This window comes from Seriola lalandi, unplaced genomic scaffold (genome assembly GCF_002814215.2).
Source record: "Seriola lalandi dorsalis isolate HSWRI2012SDOR001 ecotype SW California unplaced genomic scaffold, Sedor1 jcf7180002054400, whole genome shotgun sequence".
In the NCBI taxonomy this organism is placed as follows: Eukaryota; Metazoa; Chordata; class Actinopteri; order Carangiformes; family Carangidae; genus Seriola; species Seriola lalandi.
In genome coordinates this window covers 103,292-126,079 of record NW_019524953.1, presented here as the reverse complement: position 1 = coordinate 126,079, position 22,788 = coordinate 103,292, and the positions used below count along the sequence as shown (strand labels likewise).

The 22,788-nt window shown below is 41.3% G+C and overlaps 1 protein-coding gene across 3 annotated transcripts in view; it reads right to left on the bottom strand.

The window, feature by feature from the left end:
• Positions 1-22,788, bottom strand: part of LOC111657450 (collagen alpha-6(VI) chain-like) — a 59,538-nt gene that overhangs the window by 12,081 nt on the left and 24,669 nt on the right. For all 3 annotated transcript variants that reach the window (XM_023409626.2, XM_023409627.2, XM_023409628.2), the window contains 27 exons: positions 22,093-22,680; positions 20,180-20,746; positions 18,660-19,280; positions 17,912-18,472; positions 16,731-17,288; positions 15,616-16,194; positions 14,839-15,417; positions 14,374-14,726; positions 13,049-13,127; positions 11,729-11,874; positions 10,048-10,140; positions 9,701-9,754; positions 9,339-9,410; positions 9,166-9,192; positions 8,947-8,991; positions 8,508-8,561; positions 7,371-7,433; positions 5,087-5,152; positions 4,802-4,855; positions 4,354-4,389; positions 4,142-4,204; positions 4,006-4,068; positions 1,323-1,385; positions 986-1,048; positions 805-855; positions 622-657; positions 85-147 (listed from right to left, as the gene is read on the bottom strand). In XM_023409626.2, coding sequence (XP_023265394.1) covers positions 85-147; positions 622-657; positions 805-855; positions 986-1,048; positions 1,323-1,385; positions 4,006-4,068; positions 4,142-4,204; positions 4,354-4,389; positions 4,802-4,855; positions 5,087-5,152; positions 7,371-7,433; positions 8,508-8,561; positions 8,947-8,991; positions 9,166-9,192; positions 9,339-9,410; positions 9,701-9,754; positions 10,048-10,140; positions 11,729-11,874; positions 13,049-13,127; positions 14,374-14,726; positions 14,839-15,417; positions 15,616-16,194; positions 16,731-17,288; positions 17,912-18,472; positions 18,660-19,280; positions 20,180-20,746; positions 22,093-22,680 — 5,597 coding nt within the window. The remainder of the gene's footprint in view (positions 1-84; positions 148-621; positions 658-804; positions 856-985; positions 1,049-1,322; positions 1,386-4,005; positions 4,069-4,141; positions 4,205-4,353; positions 4,390-4,801; positions 4,856-5,086; positions 5,153-7,370; positions 7,434-8,507; positions 8,562-8,946; positions 8,992-9,165; positions 9,193-9,338; positions 9,411-9,700; positions 9,755-10,047; positions 10,141-11,728; positions 11,875-13,048; positions 13,128-14,373; positions 14,727-14,838; positions 15,418-15,615; positions 16,195-16,730; positions 17,289-17,911; positions 18,473-18,659; positions 19,281-20,179; positions 20,747-22,092; positions 22,681-22,788) is intronic.

Below are 22,788 nucleotides of genomic sequence, written 5' to 3'. Positions count from 1 at the left end.
TCCATCAGACCAGAGACAAAAGTCAACGACTAAGCAAAAACATGCTCAATAATAACCTAGTGTCACAGGTTCGTAGTCGCTCACCCCTCGACCCCGGTTCCCTTTACGTCCTGGGTATCCCTTGGGTCCCTGCAGACCGTCCTCACCCTGGGGACAGACAACAGCATCTCATGTCTTCATTCATGTATAGGGCACAGATGGACTTAGAGCCTGTGGACTGTCCCTCACTCACTCCCTTTGTCCCATCATTGTTTTTCTTTTATTTCAGTGTGAGCGCCACTGTCAGTGAAACTCAGCACTTAGTACAGAAGTTTCACATTAAAAGCCTTTTTGTGAAGGGAACCAGAAAATGACTTTCAGAATGAAAAGATATTAATGTCAAACCTCCTCATTAGAGTGGTGAGTGTGACACCAAGACAACAGGTAAACATCGAGGGGGAGGCGAAAATATGAAATGATCTCCAGCAGCTTCAACCTCCAGCTCTGTGATGTTTGACATCAGAGCCAAAATGTTCCCAACAGGCTCCACCATCCAGACCACCAGGGGCCAACCCTGATCATGTGTTTAATATGTAAAAGACTGGAGTGCTAAGAGTTTCATGTGATCTGCCGTGGACTCACCAGTAGACCAGGATAACCAGGGAAACCAGGGTCTCCCTGTAAAGAGACAGAGATAGAGTTTTTATACTCATAAAACAAAATGTATCAGAACAATGAAACTGTGATATGTTCACATTTCTCTGTCTTCCCCAGAGGGAGAGGAGAAGATCAGTTTTCTAAATAAACATCAAACTGTTTTTCTACCTTGGCACCTTTAGGTCCTGCAGGTCCATATCCATCTTTACCGTCCTGACCCTGGAGCAGAGACAGAGTCAGAATGACGGTTTTACATCAGGGACAAAGTTTATATGAAACAGTAAACAAACACACACACACAAACACACACACACACACACACACACACACCTACTCACTGCCTACTCACCGGCATTCCTCTGGGTCCCAGAGATCCTGGAGAACCTTTACCACCTGGATCTCCTGGTTGACCCTTCAACAACAACAACAGGTTTATTTGCATGTCATTCCAACACCTGGCTGAACGACAACAAGACATGAGCCTGAAACAATTTTAAACAAAATAATTATGTTCATTGTCAATTAATCTGCTGATTATTTTCTCGAATAATTGATGAGTTCTTTGGTCAATAAAATATCAGAATATGGCAAAAATATATTATATTATAATATATTATCAGGTGTTGTCATGGTGACATGTTTTCTTGGATCAAACGGAGGCGATAAGATGAAATGACGTCACACACCTTCTGTCCGTTACCTCCACGGCGTCCGATTGATCCTGGAGCTCCAGTTGTTCCCGGTGCACCCTGCAGGACAACAACAACAACAAAACAACAACAACAGAGTCAGAGCAGAAGTGAAACCTGAGTGTGTGAGGTTTGAAAAGGGTGAGTAGTTGTTACGGTGTCACCACACGATGACTGAAGGAGGCACTTGACTGCTTATTCTGTGAAAATGAAATAATGGAAATGATCTTTTACAGGAAGGTTGGTCGGAGCTGTGAGTCACTGGAGCAGCAACCAGGGAGTCATAAATCTGAAGTGTTTGTCGGTCAGTAAACTGGACTTTTATTGGACACATGCATCAGCACTAAATCTCATCTGAGACAAATCATACTGATGCAGAGACTTGAAGATGCTGCTGCAGCTTCTGCACAAACTGGAGACGTTTCCATGGAGACAAAAGTGTGATGGTTGTTATTAACGACAGATGTGTCAAACAGACATCTGAGCTTCAAAGTGAACTTCAGACTCTTCTCATAAATAAAACTGTGCAGAGTTAGAAATGTCAGGTCAGTGGAGCAGAACACCACAGCATCAGTCCCTCAGTAACAACTACCAGATCAACAGATCACACTGACAGACTGAACAACAAAGAAGTTAATGTCACATAAATTCAGATGTTGTTTGAGCCTAGTTAGCTTGTAGCAGGTTTAGTGTTTGTGGCATGACAAACAAAACATTAATAAACTTTCTTTTTCAAATACAAAAAGGAAAAACGACTCAATACGTTAACGACACAAGCGCACAGGAGTTTCCAACAAGTAGACAGAGCCGCACCAACATCAGTCAAAGACTTGAGTTCTCTCAAGGCTCTGCAGCTTCAACCAATCAGAAGCCGGCATTCATCATTAGTCTAAATTAAACCTGATGCAGTGACACTACAGCAAAGCTAACAGTTTACTGTCACTGTATAAATGGTTTTCACAGTAATTAGTGCCACGGGTGCTCAGCTCCGAGGAACTCCTCTACAGCTAGAATAGCTGTAGAGGAGTTCCTCTTGATCCCGAAAGAGGTGCTATGACTTTTGGTGTTAAAATTCCAATTTTTCCCAAAATTATTCACAAAATACTGGGAATAAATAATGCATTAGGAATGCATTGGAAATTTTTTTAAAAACCCACAAAATTTCACCTTTTTTCTACAAAATTTCAATTTTTTTCTGAGTCACCCAGCTCTCTCATACCTGCACGTAGAAATGTGATTCAAACTATAAAACGGAGGAAAATTTCTGCTCTCTCCAAAACACAAAAACTGTTTTTACATAACATGTAAACTTTTCAAACTATGAGCACACAAAGGAGGAGTGGAAATCACTTTTTCTTCAAAGTTAGAGTGAAAGCGTCAGTTGGCTAGAGCGAAAGTGAAAGAGTGAAAAATAACCTTTATTTTTATTTTTAACTCGAGCTCATGGCCAAACCGTAAAAAGGAGATAAATAATTCTTTCTCAAAATGTAGACATTGGGATTCATAAAATGTAACTTTGACAGGCAGGGTCTGCACAAAATATAAACGGGGCTGCCGAGTCCAGCAGCAATACCTGTCTCACTCTCATTGACACCTAATGTAATCGTCTATTTTTTTCAAAAGAATCTCACTCTGTCTTCGCACTGAGCTTACTCACTCATTTTAAGGAATATCTGAATAAAATAGAGACTTTAAGAAACTTCTGGCTTCAGTGTCTCTCAGGGTGTTTTCGGTTTTTGAAAAGAGGTAACGGTTTTCTCATAATTTGCAATTGTTTGAAGCCATGTAGAAGCCAAATTCTGGACAGATTTTCACATTGCCATGGCAACGGCAGCTCCTGACCTCTGACAGCCAAGGGCTGTGTGATGTCATCGCTACAGTGACACAGAGAAGATTTTTTACCCTAACCCTAACCCTATCCCGGCAGTAGCCCCCGTGGCACTCAAAATTTCCCTGGAATTTTTCTAGTTACTATTATTATTACTGTTATCATCATTAATAGTAGAGGTAGTATGAATCATTAGGACATGGTTTGCTCTGTGCAGTTCTGTCATTCTGCAGCTGTGATGAGTGGTTCAGCCTCTGGGGAGCGCTACAGCAGCATGACCGCTGTGAGGCGACACATTTTATTTCCCCTCTGAGTCTTCATTTATTTCTGAGACTGATTTGTGACTGATTAGTTTAACGAGCTCCTCTGGGTCAGATCTACAAACCACATGGACGTTAATCACCGCACATTAATCAGAGCGAGAGAGGAGGTTTGGATTTCACTGATTCTGTTATATCATCAGCTCCTCAGGAATAAACATCATAAAAACCTCCTGATGCATCTATACGCTGAATTAAGATTTAAATTCAAATTTGAAGTATTTCATATGAGAGCTGAACTGAGGTCGAGTCAGGTCCAACCTTTGACAAAGAGCATGTAAATCCTCCTCATGTTAGAAATTTGGGTCAGTCAGCTGTTTACTATTGGACTGTGTAGAATTATGTGAAACAGATTCTACATTTAATACATTTAATATCACATACAGGTCACATTTTGAACATCTTTAATCAGCAGATAAACATGTTCTTGGGTGATGGGAGTGAATGGAAACACTGTATCTCAGCTGGTCTGGGGTCAGCTGACTCCTGTGGCATTAATGAGAAGGAGTAAAGGTAGAGGTGATGTACTGACCTGAGGTCCAGGAAGCCCAGGGATTCCTCTCGGTCCAGGTTGACCTCTGACCCCTCGGGAGCCCTGTGGGAGCAACGTGGACTGGTTTAAGACACTGGTCTTCATACTGTGATGGGAAGCTGCTGTGATGACTCACCTGTGGACCAGAAGCACCTGGGCTGCCTGGTACTCCTGGCTCTCCTGGCCCTCCAGGTCTACCCTGCAGAGACACACACACAAACACACACACACACACACACACACACACACACACACACACACACACACACACACACACACACAGTTAAAAGGGGGCTGTCATTGTGGTCATGTGAACCAGGACTGACTGTTGTTGTATTTCCTCTCTACCTTTTCACCGAGCGACCCTCTCCTTCCATCTGGACCCTGGAGTAAAAACAGCAGCGTTACATGTTAGTACAACATTATTATAACATTATAACAATGTTATTACACTGGGGCAACTACAGCTATATAATGAATATCACTGTAACAGGCTGCGGCCGCTGGCTGTGTTTCTGATCAGAGTTCACTGAATTTCATAATAAATGTAACTTCAGGAAATACAAAGCTGCGTATTCTTATTTAGCCTTCATTTTGATAGGTGCAGTGGGAGAGAGACAGGAAAGTCATGGAGAGAGAGAGGGGATGACAGGTCGGAACCCGCGGCCGCTGCGGTCAGGACTAAGCTGTGAATTCTGATACAAAATACATGTTTGAATAAACTCTCCTGTGTTACGTCATCCACTGCAGCAGATTTTATAGCTGATAAAACAAAATGAAGTAAAAAAAGCCTCACCGGGTTTCCAACGATTCCACCCTCACCTGGCTGCCCGTCCTGTCCAGGTGTGCCCTGAAGATTTAAAAACAGCACAGTGTGGTGCATTTAAAGGCTCAAATCCTTTGTAAATGCAGACTGAGTTTGTTAGAGTAGAGCTGATGCTTCTGAAGGTCTGTTCCTCACAATTTATTATCACATGTTGATGTTCTGAGTCACCTGACCAAGGTCACCTGACAGTGAATTTAATCTGCCTGTTTAATGTAACCTGTTTCTCAATAAACGTTATGTCTGTGATGTGGTTACCGGTAAACCTGGGTTGCCAGGGTCTCCCTTGGCTCCTGGTGAGGTGTCGTCAGCACCGGATTCACCCTGTCAACCAAAGCACAAAGACACTGATGAACTGACTGAAGTGAGCTTCATCAATAACTGATAAAAAGATGATTCGGATGATTGTCTGCTGATCAGGTGTTGGTGGAGGAGGAGGAGTGCGACTCATTTCCTGCTCTGCCTCAGAGTCAGCCTCAGGAGTTTTATTCTAACGACAGCTCCAGCTTCGTTAAGAGCTGAATCTGTTTGCAGTGATGAATCATGACGTAAACAAAGACACAGACTCGTTCTTTGAATTCTTTTGTTTTTGATTTTTCACGTCCTGTTCCTGTTGATGATGTCTTCCGTATTTTGGCCTTTACTTTTACTTTGTGTTCATGTAGCAGTGATACTGAGTCACACAATAACTAACTCTATCTTCATCAAATCAAACCTGTCAGATCAACAGAAAGAAAATATTCAGTTTTGTAATCAAAGAAATTAAAGGAAATTCAAACTCATTTTGTCTCAGTCCGTCAATGTTTATACAGAAATCTGTCAAACTGGAATATTGATTGCAAATTTCTGCAATCACCACTGTTTAAAATAATCCAGGTTAAAAACCAGAATTTTGAAATTAGTCAAAACAAAATGAATCATCAGTAAAACCCTGAAGAAGAGGTTTAAACGTTTTTCTCTTTATGCTCGATTAATAATGTTTTTAAGTAAAAAAGAAAAAGAATAAAAAATAAATATTGATTACAACTGTGTTTACTGCCAGGAAACTCAAAGAAAGTTGTATTTTCTACATCTATTCTTTGGATGTGTTAAAGGTAAAACTCCAGACATGTGACGTACATTTAAACTGATTATTTTCTTCTCTGTGTCCAGTTCAACAGCAGCAGCTGATTTGTCTTTGTACTTGTTGGAACTGGGTGAATATGAAACCTTAAAATATGGCCAAGAAGCATTAAATATCATTTGTTATTATCAGTCAACTTCAGGATTAAATTACAAAATGTGAGCTCCAGCAGTTTGGAAAAAAAAAGTGACAAAAAATTAGATTTGTAGTTTCTTTAAGGGATTTTCAAAATCTGAAACTTTGATATTAAGGAATTTATTTTGACGGGAACACTCGGACTCTTCCTTCCTGTTCTTTTCAGCCAAAAATAAATCAGTAAAAAAATCTGTCATGCGTCTGTAAATGAATTATCCCAAAATATTCCAAGACTCTTTAGCGTTTTAATAGTATACAGAATCTCTATGTCAATATATTACGGTATCTTTGAACGCTCAGCTGATTTCTTTATTACATGAGGCAGTGTCTTATTTCATCCTCTGCCGATAGGAGCTTTAAGCACCTAAGAGTCATGTGACTCGTTCCTGGTCTTTCAGATCAGCAGATCACACCAGGAAATAACAACATCTGAGAGTGGACTGATGCGGTTTGATCTGGTTGGAGCTGTAATATAAACACAGACCGAGGACATAAAAAGAGAGAGAGAGAGAGAGAGAGAGAGAGAGAGAGAGAGAGAGAGAGAGAGAGTAATCAGACAACAATTATCCATAACGTCAAAATATTTCAGTAAACAGAGCAGAATAAGGAAATGTTTTACAAAAAGAGATACACGACATTTCTATAAAAGTCTTCTTAATAAATCTCCTCCAGTTTTTGGACTTAAAGATTAATCGATTTTCAACTCTTGAACTTATTTTTATTTTTTTCTATTGTGGAATTGAATTCTATTGTTTGTCCGTTTTCTTTTGTCTCACCTACATTTTGAGTTCATCTGTGTGTATCTGTAATATTTTAGGAAATTGACTCTGATCATAAACATGCGACAGTAACACTATAATAGGGATGGGCTTCTGTTGGAGGGTTAGGTTAGGGTTAGCAGTTCTTTTTGCTTGTGTTGTATCTGGTGAAGAAAATGTGATGTGGTTGTGACGTGGTCGACAGTTATTTCTGCTAGGGTTAGGGTTAGGGTTTCTGTTCACTCACAGCAGTAAGTGTCACAAGCAATGGTGAGGGCTCTCTGGACTTTTAGGGCCCTGGGTTTTGCCTCTCAAGCTCCCCTCCTTCAGATTGGTGGAGGCTGTTGGCTCAGGGCTGGGACAACTAATACTACCGTTTTACTAAAACAACACATAAGGCGTCTAAAAGGCCTTAATTACCTGTTTTACATTTGATGTGTGAAAAGTTTTGTATGATGAAATAAAATATAAATAAAGATTATTAGATACTTTAAATTCTTTAAATACACTGTTGTACGGTACTCACCGGATCTCCTCTCAGTCCTCGCTCTCCTTTCAGCCCTGCCTCCCCTCTGATACCTGGGATGCCCTGAGGACGACAATTAAACCTCATCAATCAACCAAACGGAGGTCAGAGGTCAACCCCTCCAAGCTTCACTCCATCATGGCAGCCTGTTTGCTGAAGGGGAATTCCACTGAACAGATGTCACATGACACACGTCTCAGCTGTGTTTTCTTGTGTTTGTTGTAAATTAATAATAAGTTCTTTTGTTATGATGTGACAATTATTATTTGTTACATCTCTGCTTTAAAAGAAGGAATGTATCTTAAGAGACTTCCTGGTTAATTAAAGATTAAATATATACAAATAAATCAACAAAGTGACTGAAAAACCACAAAAGAAAACAAATAGAAGCGTAAAGTGTTGGTGTAATCTAAATATACTGAGCAGTGTTGTAACTCTTTGTGTTTGAGCATCTGTTGAAATGTAAATAATGAAATGTAAACAGCAATTAATCATAGAAAGTATAAAGAACTATGACAAAATATTTATAAGACAATAATCAACAAATAAACACTAAATTAAATAAATTAAATCAAAACTAAGTTGATTATTGTTAAGTCCATCAAAAGTATAAATTTACATTTAAATGCATCTAAGTTATAAAATTACTGATTATATTGTAATTTAAAATGACAAAATATATTTAAACAATATAATATTATTATTATTATTATTATTATTTGTAGCACAAGTTTCTTGTGTTTACCTTAAAAAAAATATAAGAAATATTTTTAAAAATACAATATAATAAAAAAGTAGATGTAACATAACTATCATCAATAATAATATGAATATTAATACAAATAAGTTAATTATTAATGTTATGACATTTTATGTTAATTCAAGTTATATTCTGATGTACAATATTTCAATTAAAATGTTACAATATATATTTTTCTATTAACAATAAAATGAACGTAACCTGTGCTAGTGTGCTAATAAAACATAAAACCATTACCATGTTATGCAAATAATTACAATATATTTTCTTCTGCTTTCTTCTAATTAATTTTCTTTGTAATGTAAAATCTGTTGATACTGCGTGTTTGGTGAAACTGCTGATTAATTAACTGCTAACAAATCAATGATCAGACATACAGGGTTTCCTGGGTTTCCTCTCTCTCCTCGGGGTCCATCGCTTCCTGTCGCTCCCTGTGAACACAGAACCAGAGAAACACAGCTCAAGGATTCAGGTTCTGCAGTGATAACCAGCGTCTTTCTTCTATGATTCCTGAGCAGATTTATGCAGATGTTTACTTGGGGATGAAAACACACACTTCCTTTTGAAGTGTAGGTCACACTGAATTTAAAAATCTGTGTATCATGTTTGTGTGTTCAGATTTGACTGAGTTACGACTCTGACATAAAGCACAATTTTACACGAAACTGACGCTGAGAGTTTGAAGGAACTGTCTCTTGTCCCCACGGGGAGGTGCCTCACTATTTGAAAACCTGAATTAGAGATTACAGAGACACCTGATGATGATGATGATGTCTAATGATTTTCTTTATTCAGACTTGCTGCTGCAGTTGGTACCTGTTCTCCGTTGACTCCGTCCAGTCCGTCCTCTCCATCTTCACCCTGCAACATTGGAAGAGACTCCAGAGTCAGCAAAAATCCTTCTCCCTGTCTGTGTCTTCTACTTCTACTCTATCTGGACTTTAGTGTTTATCCAAACATTCCTCACTACATGCAGATCATCACACAACTTCCTCGTTTAACTCATTTTACATTCCAGTAGCCTGATTCACTCACCCTGTTTCCACGGAGGCCTCTGTAGCCCTGTAGACACAAACGGGAGGAATCAGACACGTCGTTAACATCTGGCTAACAAAAGCTGTTTTTGTCACATTATATGAATGATAACTAATCTCTGATAACATCAGTATCTGTACAGTATTTTGGCGTATTATTGAGCAATGTTCTACCTTTGGTCCTCTGATGCCAGCACATCCCTCAGCGCCCTGTGGTCCACTGGGTCCTGGAGGTCCTCGCTCGCCCTGCAACGTACAAACAACGTGAGCAGTGATGCAGCATGTGGGAGTCCAGCAGAGGACTGTGCTGAGTCAGCTGTGACCTCACAGTGATTCACTCTGACCATCAGATGCTCCGTCACTCTTGTCCAGACTGAAACATCTCATCAGACGTTCTTGTTCCCCTCAGGATGAACTGTAAGATCTCTGATGGTCCTCGACCTTTCCTCTAGCACCACCACCAGGTCACAGTTTAATCACTTTGAATGTTTAAATGAATGAGTGAATGTGGATCGGTGGAATGAGGAAGCACTTACAGCGATGCCCTCCTCTCCCGGGAACCCGGGGTAACCCTTCTGTCCAGACAGACCCTGTTCAGAAAACACAAACAGCTTCAATGAAACTTATTCATTTTTCTTTAAATATGGAAGTCATTCCTCTCAGCCCTAAGATAAACAGGTGTCCCACACTCAGCTCTATGTAGCAGTTACATTTAACACTGACCTTGGGATACAAGGAAAAAGGGACTTAAAGTTTTATTTTGAAATATCCACTGTTGAACCAGGCCTTGTGTCTGGACCAGGCCTCTTATGGCTTTCGACACATTTTTCCAAACAATCTTGACATCATATTTGAAGTTTAAAGATTTGTATATTTTAGTCACCTTTGACCCCGGGGGCCCCCGAGAGCCACGGATGCCTTCATGTCCTGAACATTTGCACATAACATTGCAGCACTCCCTGTCTGAGACCGTGTCCTGCAGAGAGACAGAGAGCAGCGAGAGGGAACGTTACACACAGAATTCAATTCAATTTTTTTTTGTATAGCGCCAAAACATATTATACATTATCTCACAACACTTTACAGGATGAGGTCGAGACCAAACCAACAGCTTCCACAAAGAGCAGCACTTGGTGACAGGGGGGATGAAAAACTTGCTTTAACAGGAAGTGTGTGTGTGTTTTTGTGTGATTTATGGGTCTTCGTGTATCTTATCATTTGTCTTTGTTCAAACATTCAATAAAATGTTCATTATACAAACAATAAAATAGCTGATGGAACATAGTTACATTTTCCTCTAAAAACATTTTTCCTCTTTGAGGTCAAACAATAATCTGGATATATGAGAAAATAAAATTAAGTCAACAGTGAATTTTATCTCCTGCTAAAGGTTATGGCTCCTGATTTTTTTGTCACAAAAGCTGGGACATCTTTCCGCTGCAGCTTACTGGACTCTAGTTATTTATTTTCATTTCTCAACGTGATGAATAATTTGCATATTCTCTCCAGTCACCACCTCCTTGAGGGTTTTCTGTTCCTGCAAGCAAAGATGCCCGGACAGGAAACCCTTTCTGAACAAATTCGTTTCTTTTAGAAAAAGAATCTCTCCATCACTTATTCTCATCTTTCAGCTGCGGCACCAGACTTCTGAAACAACAAGAGAAAGCTGGCGGAAATATCTGGGTGATTAGCAGAACTGTTCCAACGCTCTGAGACAAGTTAATTATTTATGGGAGATTTTTAAGTGTTCTCATCGGCCCACAAAAGCGAGTGTAGTATCGACTCTAACAGGATAAAGAGCAATGGTTCGGACACAACACAACATATGAAAGATTAGCTTCATAACAGTGACTGACAAACATTAAAAACATGAGATCAATGAACCAGCTGATAACAAAGTTCAGCAGGAAGTCTCAGTGTGTGCGTCCAGTGCAGGGACAGGACCAGGATGTGGTTAGCCTAGCTTAGCACAAAGGCTGGAAGCAGGGGGAAACTGCTAGCATGGCTACACCAACATTAAAATATTTCAGCATGTTGTTTTGTTGGGAGAAAAATGAGCGTCCAGTTCCACCAACAATATCTCAAACTGGGATTCATGTCACTGGGATCAGTACTGTCTGAGATTCACTCAGGGTGGAGACAGAGAGCTGTGCAAAGCTCTCACAAATTTCAGTTTTGGTGAACATACAAATGCTAATTGTTGCCCAGGGAGGAGGCTGTAACATTATCTGTGTCAAAACAAGGATCAACGTGTGAGGCTAAAACATGAAGCACCAACAGTGAAGAACTAAAACCCGCAATTCCTCTAATGACCACTAGTGTCAAACCATGAGGGGTGTTAAATGAGGCTTCGCTTGTGTCCTTTATCCAGGTAAGCATTCAGTATGCTAAAACACTGGCTGGTGTATTTTCAACCATGAGGGTAAATTTATTTCATAAAATAAATCAACTTGTTTCCAGATGTTATTTTAGAATTAGGAGCCATGTATTGTCTAGTAAATCTTTCCAGTCAGATCTGAACATGTAAATAGGATGTCTATCACAACAGTCTGTTACTGACTTACAATCTGTTTGAGGATGGTGCTGCCGACACTCGGCATACCGATGCTCAGAGGAAGTTTGTAGCCGAATCCTCGACCGAACTCCACCATCTGCAGCTGGGCGGGATCACGCACTCCCTCCAGAGCCACGGTCAGCAGAGCGCTGACCCCTGCAGACAAAAAACACGCAAGAACATAACATTTATGTGTCGTTATTAGCTGTTACTGTAGTGCACTCCAATAAATGTATTTTAACTGTACAAAGACAAGACCAACACAAAGCAACAGGTCTGTGTGGGCCTCTCCAAGTGCACCTGATCTTTTGGTTCATGTACGAATGGCAGAGCAAAATGCAAAAAGTTAATACACACTCAGCCAATCACATCACTGGTCTCATCGCGCTGAAACAGCTGAGCCGATCACAGCTGAACCAATCACAGCGAGGTATGACCACAACCGCTCAACAAATGGAAAGAGGCTTCTCCACAACCTGAACACAGCAATACAAATCTGCAGCCTGAGGCAGACTGTGTGTGTTTTTATTTAAATAAAAGAAATGTTGATGAAGCCATTTATATGACGCCATCAACCTGATACCATCAGCTTTATATCTTCTGTATGTCACTTCATAAATGGTCACATCATACAGTAAAGTGTGACAGTCATGCATTTTAAGAGTAAGAAAAAAGACAATGACACACAGGACTGTAATCTGACATCTCAACACCAGAATATCAACAGTGCGATATGGTTTCTTATGGGGCTGCTCTCTATGTCTAATTGTGTCCTGCTGCCTTCAGGTGCTGCAGGCATTTAATGAACTGTAGGAGAAACATTTCATACAGTATGAAGCAGCTGTGGACAACAGATACTGCTGATTTAAATGCATAGATCGGATGGGGATTGATAAATCAAGGGGTTTGTTTACATTTGAAACATTACTCCATCATTGCTGCACATTATTTCATTTTCTCTTGTTGATAAAACCACCAGTTTGGCAGCAGACTGATGTTTCACCAGAAACAGATGTGCTGCTAAGATATCTGTTCTAAGCACAAAGTCTAAAAACATATTTTGCACCAAAGTATCAACAGCTCATTTGCGCCGTCTCATTTGAATGAACCTCCCACCTGCTAACTGTGACTCTGAGCTTGTCACCAAACGCCCACACAGATGGACAAAGCTAATTTCAAGGTCAGGAAACGACCAAAGTCTCTGAGTGCTGCTTGTGCTGGTCGTAACACTACAACAAAAATAGGGCCCTATTAACTTTAGATATAATTAGAAATCCAAATTGAGGTCACATTTGGTCTCCACTAAAAACCTCTGCCTGTCAGTTTTTACCAGACTTTCGCAGCAGCTCTGATTGATGTTCCAGGGTCATCACGTCTTCATCGAGTCCGTCTGAGAAGATCACCAGCACCTGATGGATGAGGTTAGTCACGTTAGACTGCTTTTATTGTTTTTATCTCAGCACCTTATTTTGACTGGTCTGCAAATTAAACTGACCATTGATCAACTGTAGCCAAAGAGCAACTCCATAATCAATCACTCACCCTTGGATTATAGAGCAAGTAATAATAAGTTTAAGTAATAATAGAGTATATAGTCCTAATGTTTTGGAAAAGTAATGATTTTACTGGATTAAAGAAGGCTGGTGATTTAGCACTGAACAAAAGTCTGATCAACCAGAGGTGTCTGGCCAACTTGCTAATAGTTGCCATGGTTTGTTTAATCCTACACTGACACCAGATTTGACGTTAGGCATCAAATAAAGTTACAAATTAGTTCCAGAGTGTTTAAACAACCACATGAAAGTACTTCAAAATCAATTAACAGTAGTTTTCCTTCACAAATCCCACACAGTCAGAGCCTAATATGTCTCCAGATAATGTTGAGATAGACTAATTTTCACGTCTATTTATTGCAAGCAAATTACAACTCTTTCAATACTTTAACACCTGGCTGCATCCTCAAGCAATCCCTTATGATCACTTCAGAAGAATTTACCAGCTATGAAGAAGTTTACTGGCTGAACTCACATGGTGAGTGAAAAAATAGCTGAAACTCTCTTTTCCCTTCTCATTGTTTGTTTCTGTTTTTGTGAGACTGTCTAACTTGCATGAAACTAGTCTAAGTGCTGACTGACAAATGCAATATTCTTTATTTAACTAGCAGCTGATGTTGTAAACAACACTTAAACAGTATTATGAATAGAATACCACAAATACAGTTATGCAGGAATGAGTCCTGAAACCAGGAAATTAGTTGCATTTTCGCTCAGGTGTAACACAAGCTAAAAAGATTTTCACATTTTATTCTACAACATAAAATACATCAGTAATGATCCCAGTCCTGATTTCTTGAAGTGGTGTTGAAGTCATGTGACTGGTGTAGTTGGTTTATGGGCTAACAATAGCTTTTTACTTCTGCTGATTGTGTTTAAGCTTCAAACATCATAAAGTGATGTTCATTAGTGAAGATGATCCTGCTGAACTAAACCTGTCAGGATCAGAAACTGTTTTTATATTCTCTAATAAAAGTATGTCATCCCTGCGACACTCTTAAGAGTTAGGAGTGCTATCAAAATATCAAACCAGTTCCATCATCTCTCTAAAACAATGTGTTTTTTGTGTATGTAAGACTTGTATGGTATGTCTCAGACTCACCTTCACACCAGCACTGGAAAGTCTGAACTTTTCCTCGAAGGATTTCAGCAGGGCAGTGTTGAAATAAGTGGGCTCCACCAAATTCACGGCCATGACTTTCCTCACTACTTCCTCGCTGTAGTCCTCGAAGTTGTAATCATACAGGGTTCGTCCATCACGGCTCACCAACCGGTAGGCGATGTTGGTAGTGACAGGAGTGGTGCCGACACAGCACAGTCCTGGTACTGACGAAATGTAATGGGCGATCTCTGGCAGGAAGGTCTGGAGCTTGGTGTGACCGCTGATCAGCATCTCACCAGGAGCTCCGGGCCTTTGAGTAATATCAAATCCCATAGCGATATCAATGGTGCAGCCTGCAGCAAAGAGAACAACATGTCTTTACCTTTGGCAGCCATAGACATAGAGGAATATGGTGAGAAATACAGGGAGACATACAGAGAGCCAGAGTTATAGTTTTCAACTCACTGCTTTGTTCTTCGATGGGTTTGGATTTGCAGATGGTGTCGACCACCTTTTGCTTGATCTTTTCCAAGCTACCAAAGTTCTGCACAGTAAACAGCCTCTCTGGGGTGCCGGTGATCTGCAGGAGCTCCAGGTCATGGACGTCTCCAATGCCAATGGCAAACACCTCTATCCCGAGATTCCTGAGACGGTCGGCTGCGTCTTCCACCTCATCCTGCGATTCACCATCTGTGATTAACACGAGATTCTGGGAGATCCCTTCAGATCTACGGCTGCCTCGTGCTGCCTGAAAATATTCCCTGACGGAATCAAGGGCCAGTCCAATGTTGGTTCCTCCACCGAGCTGCTGCATATCCAAGATGTGCTTGGTCACCACTTGCTCAGTGTAGAACTTGTTGAGGTAAAACTCGTGCTGGAAAGTGCTGCTGAACTGGGCAAGTCCAACACGCACTAAATTTTCACTGACTTTGAAGCTGTTCACTAGGTCTGTTGTGAACTTCTTCATGATGGTGTAATCTGCTGGGTCGATGCTGCCAGACTGATCGATTAGGAAGACCAGGTCAGCCTTCTGTTTTTCACAAACTGCAAAAGCAAAGAGAAAAACGTTGAACACTTGAGTACATAATACACCAGAGCCCAGTGGATACATTGATGGGGTGACGTTTTTTTATTACAGGTACATTGCCTTGGCAGATATGCTCAAAGCAAGTACATGAATATGTTGTAGGTTACTTTTATATTTGACAAGATTACTGAAATGCTGATACTTCTGCCCCTTACTTGGCTTGGTGGAATTGCAGAGGACATGAGTAATATTCTTGTGCAGAGTTTCCAAGGCTTCGAAATTGTCCACATAGAAAACTCTGGATGCTTCATGACCAGCCATGATCTCCAGCTGTGCCCTGTTCGCTCCTTCCACTCCAATACTGAAAACATTGATCCCTTTGTCTCGCAGTGCCAAGGAAGGTGCAACCAGATTGTTGCTGTCGGTAGCATCGCCATCTGTGATCACCATGAGAATCTGAGGCACCTGGCGTTCTGCCCGACCACCATTTGCAGCTTCAAAGTACTGTAATGAGTATGCCAAGGCTTTGCCAGTGTAGGTGTCTCCATATGGGGACTTCAGGGCAGCTATTGCTTGAAGAACTTCTCGTTTAGAGCTGTACTGTTTCAGAGTAAAAATGGAATTGGGGATGGTGGAGTAGAGAATGACCCCAAAGCGAGTCAGGTCTTTTCCAACTGTAGTTTGGTTCACCATTGACTCCATAAACTTCTGCATGCTTCTGAACTTTTGCAGGGTGATGCTTGTAGAGCCGTCCACCAGGAAAATGATATCAGCTTCTTCTGTCTTCTTACACTCTGGTTGGAAATAAAAGGGTAAAGGGTAAATGTGTTCAGGAGGAAGGGTAGAAAGAAAGTTGATGAAACAATTAAAGCATTTACATTATAACAAATCAGTAACTTAACAGAACAGTTTATATACTTGTCTTCCATCATAACCACTTTCCAGCTCTCTAATTTACATGTTCAGTCTTGTTAGCTAGCAAAATATTATCCAATCTATCCAAGAGTCAGCTGGGTTATGTTTACAGTTGAGCATTTTTTAGCCTTCGGGAACCAAAACTTCCCACAAATTTAAGTTTCAGGACAACTTTAAAATTGGCTTTTATAGAACAGTATTGTCCAACAACACTATTAGTATTGTTTTGTAGTCAAAGATAGAAGTCAGTACCAGTTATGGTTTCCAATGGAATTTTTGATTCATAAAATTTAAATTTAGTCTCTGTACTGAAATATGAAATATGAATCATGAGCAACAAACTGTTATGCTATGTTATTGAAATGCCTTTTAAAGTACATTTTGTGTTTTTGGGGTAGTCCCAGTCTGCTCTCACCTCTCTCTGGATCACAGAGCTCCAAGGCCAGCTGGCTCTCTAAGTCTTTCAGAGCGTCAAAGTCCCTCTCAGCATACATCCTATCTGGTGACCCGCTGATCTCCAGCAGCTGGGTGGTGTTGGCATCCACAACTCCAATGGCATAGACCAATACTCCTTTGTCCCTCAGAGCCATGGCAGGGCCTTTAACCTGATCTTGGGCCTCGCCATCTGTTATCACTACCAGCCTCTGCCTTAGGTCAGGACGCCCTCCTCTAGATGCATCAAAATACTGTGACACATCTGTGATTGCTCCACCTGTGTGTGTGCCGCCACCAATCTGCAGCATGTTATCAATGGCTTTGGACATTTCTTCTTTGCTGTAGTAGCGGTTGAGTGGAAACTCTAGTTTCTGGACAGTGCTGAACTGCATGACACCAACATGCACCTCATTCTGCCCTATAGCGGACTTCTTGATTACAGATTTCATGAATTCTTTCATTTTCTCATAGTCTTGCTGGTTGATGCTCCCAGAGCTGTCAATCAAAAAGAGAAGGTCGCCTGGTATGTCTTTGCAAGCTGTGGAAACAGTAGCACAGACATGTCAGTATAGCATTCTTATGTTTTCCTACTTTCCTTTCCTTGGGGCTCTTGATATAATAATATAATAACAGAATCTTTTCAGTGGTAAGTAAAGTGCAACACACACCTGCATCATCTCAGCTGCATCAGTTAATTTTTAGTTCATCATCAATAAGATTTTGAGCTTGTGAAGTGATATTCACAAATTAAAGTGTGTAGTTGTAAATTAACCTTTGTAAACCTGCAAAATAAATCTGCACAGTCTAAATGTGATATACAGGAGGTAGTCAGGGCATAGTGACCAATTTTTTGTGAATCTGGGGAACAAGCGTAAGAAAACTGATGAGCATCAATAGGACAATATTGCATCATCGCAGACTCACACCACCCGTCTGCAAAGTGCTGGGGGGTCCTGGTGGCCACCAAGTTAAGGCGTTGACCATGAACTGCAAAGGCCTGCTTTCATGTCCAGCCAAAGACCTTTGTTGCATGAAATTCCCCAGCTTGCCCTCATTTCCTGTCATCTCTTTACTATTGGATGTCCAATAAAGTCATAAAGTTCCCAAAAAGATGAAGGTTGTAATGCATTTTAAACTCCAGTCTACTCTGTATTTCCTTACCATCTGTAGAGCAGATATCTGTGATGATATCATCCTTGATGGGCCTCAGGGCATCAAAATTATTGACAAAGAAAGTCCTCTTAGGGTCGCCAGAAATCTCTCGCAGCTCATCTGCATCTGCCTCTTTAACCCCGATGGCATAGACAGTGACACCCTGCGCCCTCAGTTTTTCTGCAGGAGCAATGACCTGATCAGCGGATTTTCCATCAGTGATGACCACCAGGTACTCTGGGACTTTATGCCCACGAGTGGCCATTGCTCTGTCAAACAGTGGGCCCATGAACTCCAGTGCTCTTCCGGTCTCTGTCCCACCTCCTACTTGTTTGATTCCCTCCACAGCTTTCTCCAATGTCTTGGCATCCATGTAGGTTGTCAGATCAAATTCTAAGTTTGGAGAATCTGCATATTTTGCAACCCCCACGCGGACATGTTGCGGCCCGATACGGAAGGTGTTAATAAACTCAGTGATGAACTTCTTCATGTCTTTGAAGTCTGCGGGGTAAATACTTCCTGAGTGATCAACCAGGAAGAAGATATCTGCTTCATCTGTTTGTACGCAGCCTGGAAAGGAAATGCAAAAATATTGTGAGTTCTTTTCCCAATGCATCAGCTGGATACCCTTTATTAAATGTTCTATGCTTAAAATGCTTTTACCATACTCTTTATACTTTGACTGTAAATGTATTTATTTATATTTGTGTATATCTAAATAAATGAAGTCAACTATTAAAAAAACACTGGTTCAGACCTTGTTTGATGCCAGTTCTTCTTGTATTGACTGAGATAGCTTGGCGCAAGATGTTAGTGCAAAGAATTTTCTGCAGGCTCTGCTCCACAGATTTCAGCTTGACAAAACTGTCCACGATGAACACATGTTTATTGGGAGGATAAGACGCCATCTCCACCAGCTGGGCCTTATTGGCATCTTTGACTCCTAGGGAGTAAACTGTGACACCAGCCCGACGGAGATCAGCTGCCGGTTGGCTCACGTTGTCCTGGGATTCACCATCTGTAATCACCACTGCCACCTGCTGGATGCCCTTATCTTTCCTGCTTCCTCTTTGCTTGGTAAAAACATTCTCCTGGGTGAATTTCAGGGCAGCTCCAGTGTTCGTACCACCCCCATGGTAAGGCAAGATTTTGATGAAATTCAGCAGTTCTTTCTTGTCGCTGAAGCTGTCGAGGTACACCTGTGCTGTGGGCCTGTCGTTGTACATCACAATGCCAACTCGGACTCTACTTGGACTAACTTCCAAGCCTCTGACAATTGAATGCAGGAAAGTACGTACCAGCTGGAAGTTTGGGGTTCCAATGCTTCCTGACTCATCAACAATGAACACGATATCTGCCAGTTTGGCTGCTTTGCAATCTGTGAAATGAGTGTACAACCATAAAGTCATATTAATTCATTTGTGAGCCACTGAACCATTCACATACCTTTCAAGATGAAGGACAGACTCAGACGAGGAATATTCATGATATAATCTGCACAGTTCTCTCAGTTCAGAGTGCATTTCTTGGTGACCATCTATAAACTTGTCTTGCTGGAACAGGCAGCTTTTTTAGGACAGTATTTCAAATATGAAACATCTGGTTTGCCCCTTGATCCTGGTTCACAGTCCACAGGGCCTGCTTCTGGATTTCTATTGCCTCTGATTAGACTACACAAAATTGTTCATGTAGCTTAGCATCATGGTGGACAACTGATGCAGCATCTGGAACTACCAACAACATCCCAAGAAAAATTCTGAGCATGTCAGAATTATTTTGCCTTTCTTTGCAGAGTTGGATGACTTTTATGTGTTCTATGACATTGACCAGCAGGAGCAATACTACAAGTACCAAGGATGTTGGTACTACTACCAGCAAAAACTGAATAGTGAGGGGCAAGTTGGGCAAGTTGACGCTGGCCCTGTTGAATGTAAAAGTCTAAACATTCAAAAATGGGCCAGTGGAATGGACAGTAAACAAAGATGGAGGGGAATATCAAATCTACCAAGCCTATGATGCTCTCCTAAAAAAGTGCAAGCCAACACCCTTAAATCTCAGGTGCATGTCGGATCTCTACTTGTGATTCATCTTTGATGAGCTAACATGGTAATCAAACAGGCTTACTCATCTGTCTGTGAGAAACATCTCACATATCTGGGACAAAAATTCAAAAAGAGTAACTTTGAATAAAAGGGTTAAAACAGATTTCTAAAAGGTGAACTCAAGTAATTGATTTTAATAATAATAATAATAATAGTATGATAAAAAGCTTTTTACCTCCAGTAAGAGTGATTTCCTGTTCCTGTGTTTCGAAAATAGTCTTTAGTGTTTGTACGTTGCTGAGAGAATAGTATACATATGGTGCTGTGGCTATGACACTCATTTCATCCACCGCTGAACTGAGGCCCATCCCCACCACAGTTATTCCCTCTGATTTGATCAGACGTGACTGCTTATACACGGAATCATCTGAATTTTTTCCACTTAGAACAACCAGGTACTGTCGGTAGCCTTGGTCTGCTCGGCTTCCTGCCTCACTGGTGAAAAAGTGAGTGCTGGCATACTCCAATGCACTGCCCAGGTAACGTTGCTCGTTGGCTTGCAGTCGACGCTGGCGGAAACGCCTAACACCAGCCAGGGTCTCCTCTTTGGTTTGATAAGCGTTAAGAAGAAATTCCACCTTGGTATCTTGACCATACTGAGCTAAGCCCAGACGGTGGCCAGATGCTCCAATGTTAAGTTGGTTGACCAGTCGGACGAGGATGCTCCTGATCTGCTGGAACTCTCCTGGACTCATGCCACTGTCCAGCAGGAAGAAAATGTCTGCAAATTTTTCTGCCAATGCTGAAAGAAAACAAGCCAAAAACACTGAGATGACTTCTGCTGTTATGTCAGACCAACCTGGCTGAAGAAAAAAAGCAAATAGAAATGATAAAACTTGTGAGTGTCTCTTAATTACAACATAGTAAATCACAATGATATGGTATATTACCATGAACAAGATACTGATAATTCATAATTCTTAAATCAGGATTAACCAACTACAAATTAACCAGCTACATTTTCTGGATAGCAAAGGATGCAAAATAAAGTCGATTCAGCATTATAGAAATAACCAGCACTTTGCTAAAAGCATTTGGATTAAAAGATTTTTAATATTACACAGGGAGGCTGTGAGGTGACAAACAGATCTCTGCTGGGCCAATGAACCAAAAATGAAAGTTCCCACACTAAAATTGCATAACAGTAAGTTCACCACTGTTTGTCCCCATTTCCCAAACATCCTCTATCTGTTAATGTTGTGTATTTTGGCAACAATGCATTATTGCCAGCTGACATCAAACAACACTGAAGGGTGTTACGTTAATCATTACAGATCATCATCTATTATGTCTGGAGACTCAAAGCTGTAAGAATGTCAGATGGAAAAAGTCACAGCACATAGTGTGTCATGGTTATTGTTAGGATTAGGACTCCGGTATTAAAGCTACAGCCAAGCTCAGATTGGTACCTGTTTGCTCTGAGTCTTTCTAAAATGTATGTAATCCTGTTGTTTTTGTGCTTCAGATTCATACTCCTGCCACGCTCAGTTCCTGTCATGTCTTGCCATGTTGGATTTTGTTTGCATGCTCAGCTCTATGGGTTTCCTGTCTGTAAGGCCATCTCTGCCATTATCCTGCCGGGCTGTCTACAGCCCCATGCCCTTATCACCATAACTCGCCCCCATTAACTAAAAGTGCAATAAAAGAGTTGTTGTTTTCACCACTACTCTGTGTTCTGTCTTGTGGGTTCCGATCATACTAAAACCTCAGCTTTCCTAGAAAAGTTGAATCGAGGGCAACTGAACTTGGGTGACACTTGGCCTCATGTGACTCTAACTGTTGTGTCACAACAGTCAGAAGCACTAACAAACCACGTGACACCAGTGACCTTGATAATGACCCCACAGAGGTTAAATACCCTGGTGTCCTCACCGGTCATTCAGAACAGAAGAAGACTCTTGAAAGGTGAAACGTCTTAAGTATTTACAACCAATTCCAGTTTCCCTTGATTCACTGCAGCAAGGTAAGAACTGGAGTACAGCTTCTGTACATTTCGACAAACAAATGCTTTTGTTTTCCTCTAATTCTTATACTTTATTGCAAGATATCAAACTTTCTAAAGATGTTCCCCACAATCCTTTGCCTTACCTTGCCTCTGATCCCCCATGGAGACACAAACAGTTTGCAGCAGACCGTCTGTCAAGGCCACCAGAGCTTGGTAGCTATTGATGGTAAACAGGAAGCGCTCTGAAGGCCGGCTGGCAATGGACTGGAGCTCCTTTAGGTTTGCGTTTCCCACCCCGATGGCAAACGCAATGACTCCGTTCTGCTTCAGGCGTTGGGCGGGCGCCGTCACATTATCCATGGAGTCGCCATCTGTGATGATCACAGCGATCTGAGGCACTCGTTGGCTTGCTCGGCTACCGCCCTCTTCTGTGAAGTACCTCTCCATGAGGAAGTCAATGGCCTTGCCTGTTTGTGTGCCCCCTTTTCGGTAGGGGAACGTTCCTATCTCAGCCAGCAGGGATTGCTTGTCCATGTGGTCCTTCAGCAGGAACTCCTGGTGAGGTTCGTCACTGTACTGTGCCAAGCCAACCCGAACTTTGTCAGGGCCGATGTCAAGGCCTGAGACAACACTGCGGAGAAACTGCTGGCCTGCCTCGAAGTTGGCTTGACCGATGCTGGAGGAGCCATCAATGAGGAAGACGATGTCGGCCACAGTGGCCCTGGCACATTCTGGACAGGAAGAAGAAGACAGTCAGAATTTGGAGCAACAAGATGAGGATCATGTCTGTGTGAGTGTTTGTGTAGAGGATACCATGTAAGTCTATATTGTTGGTATTC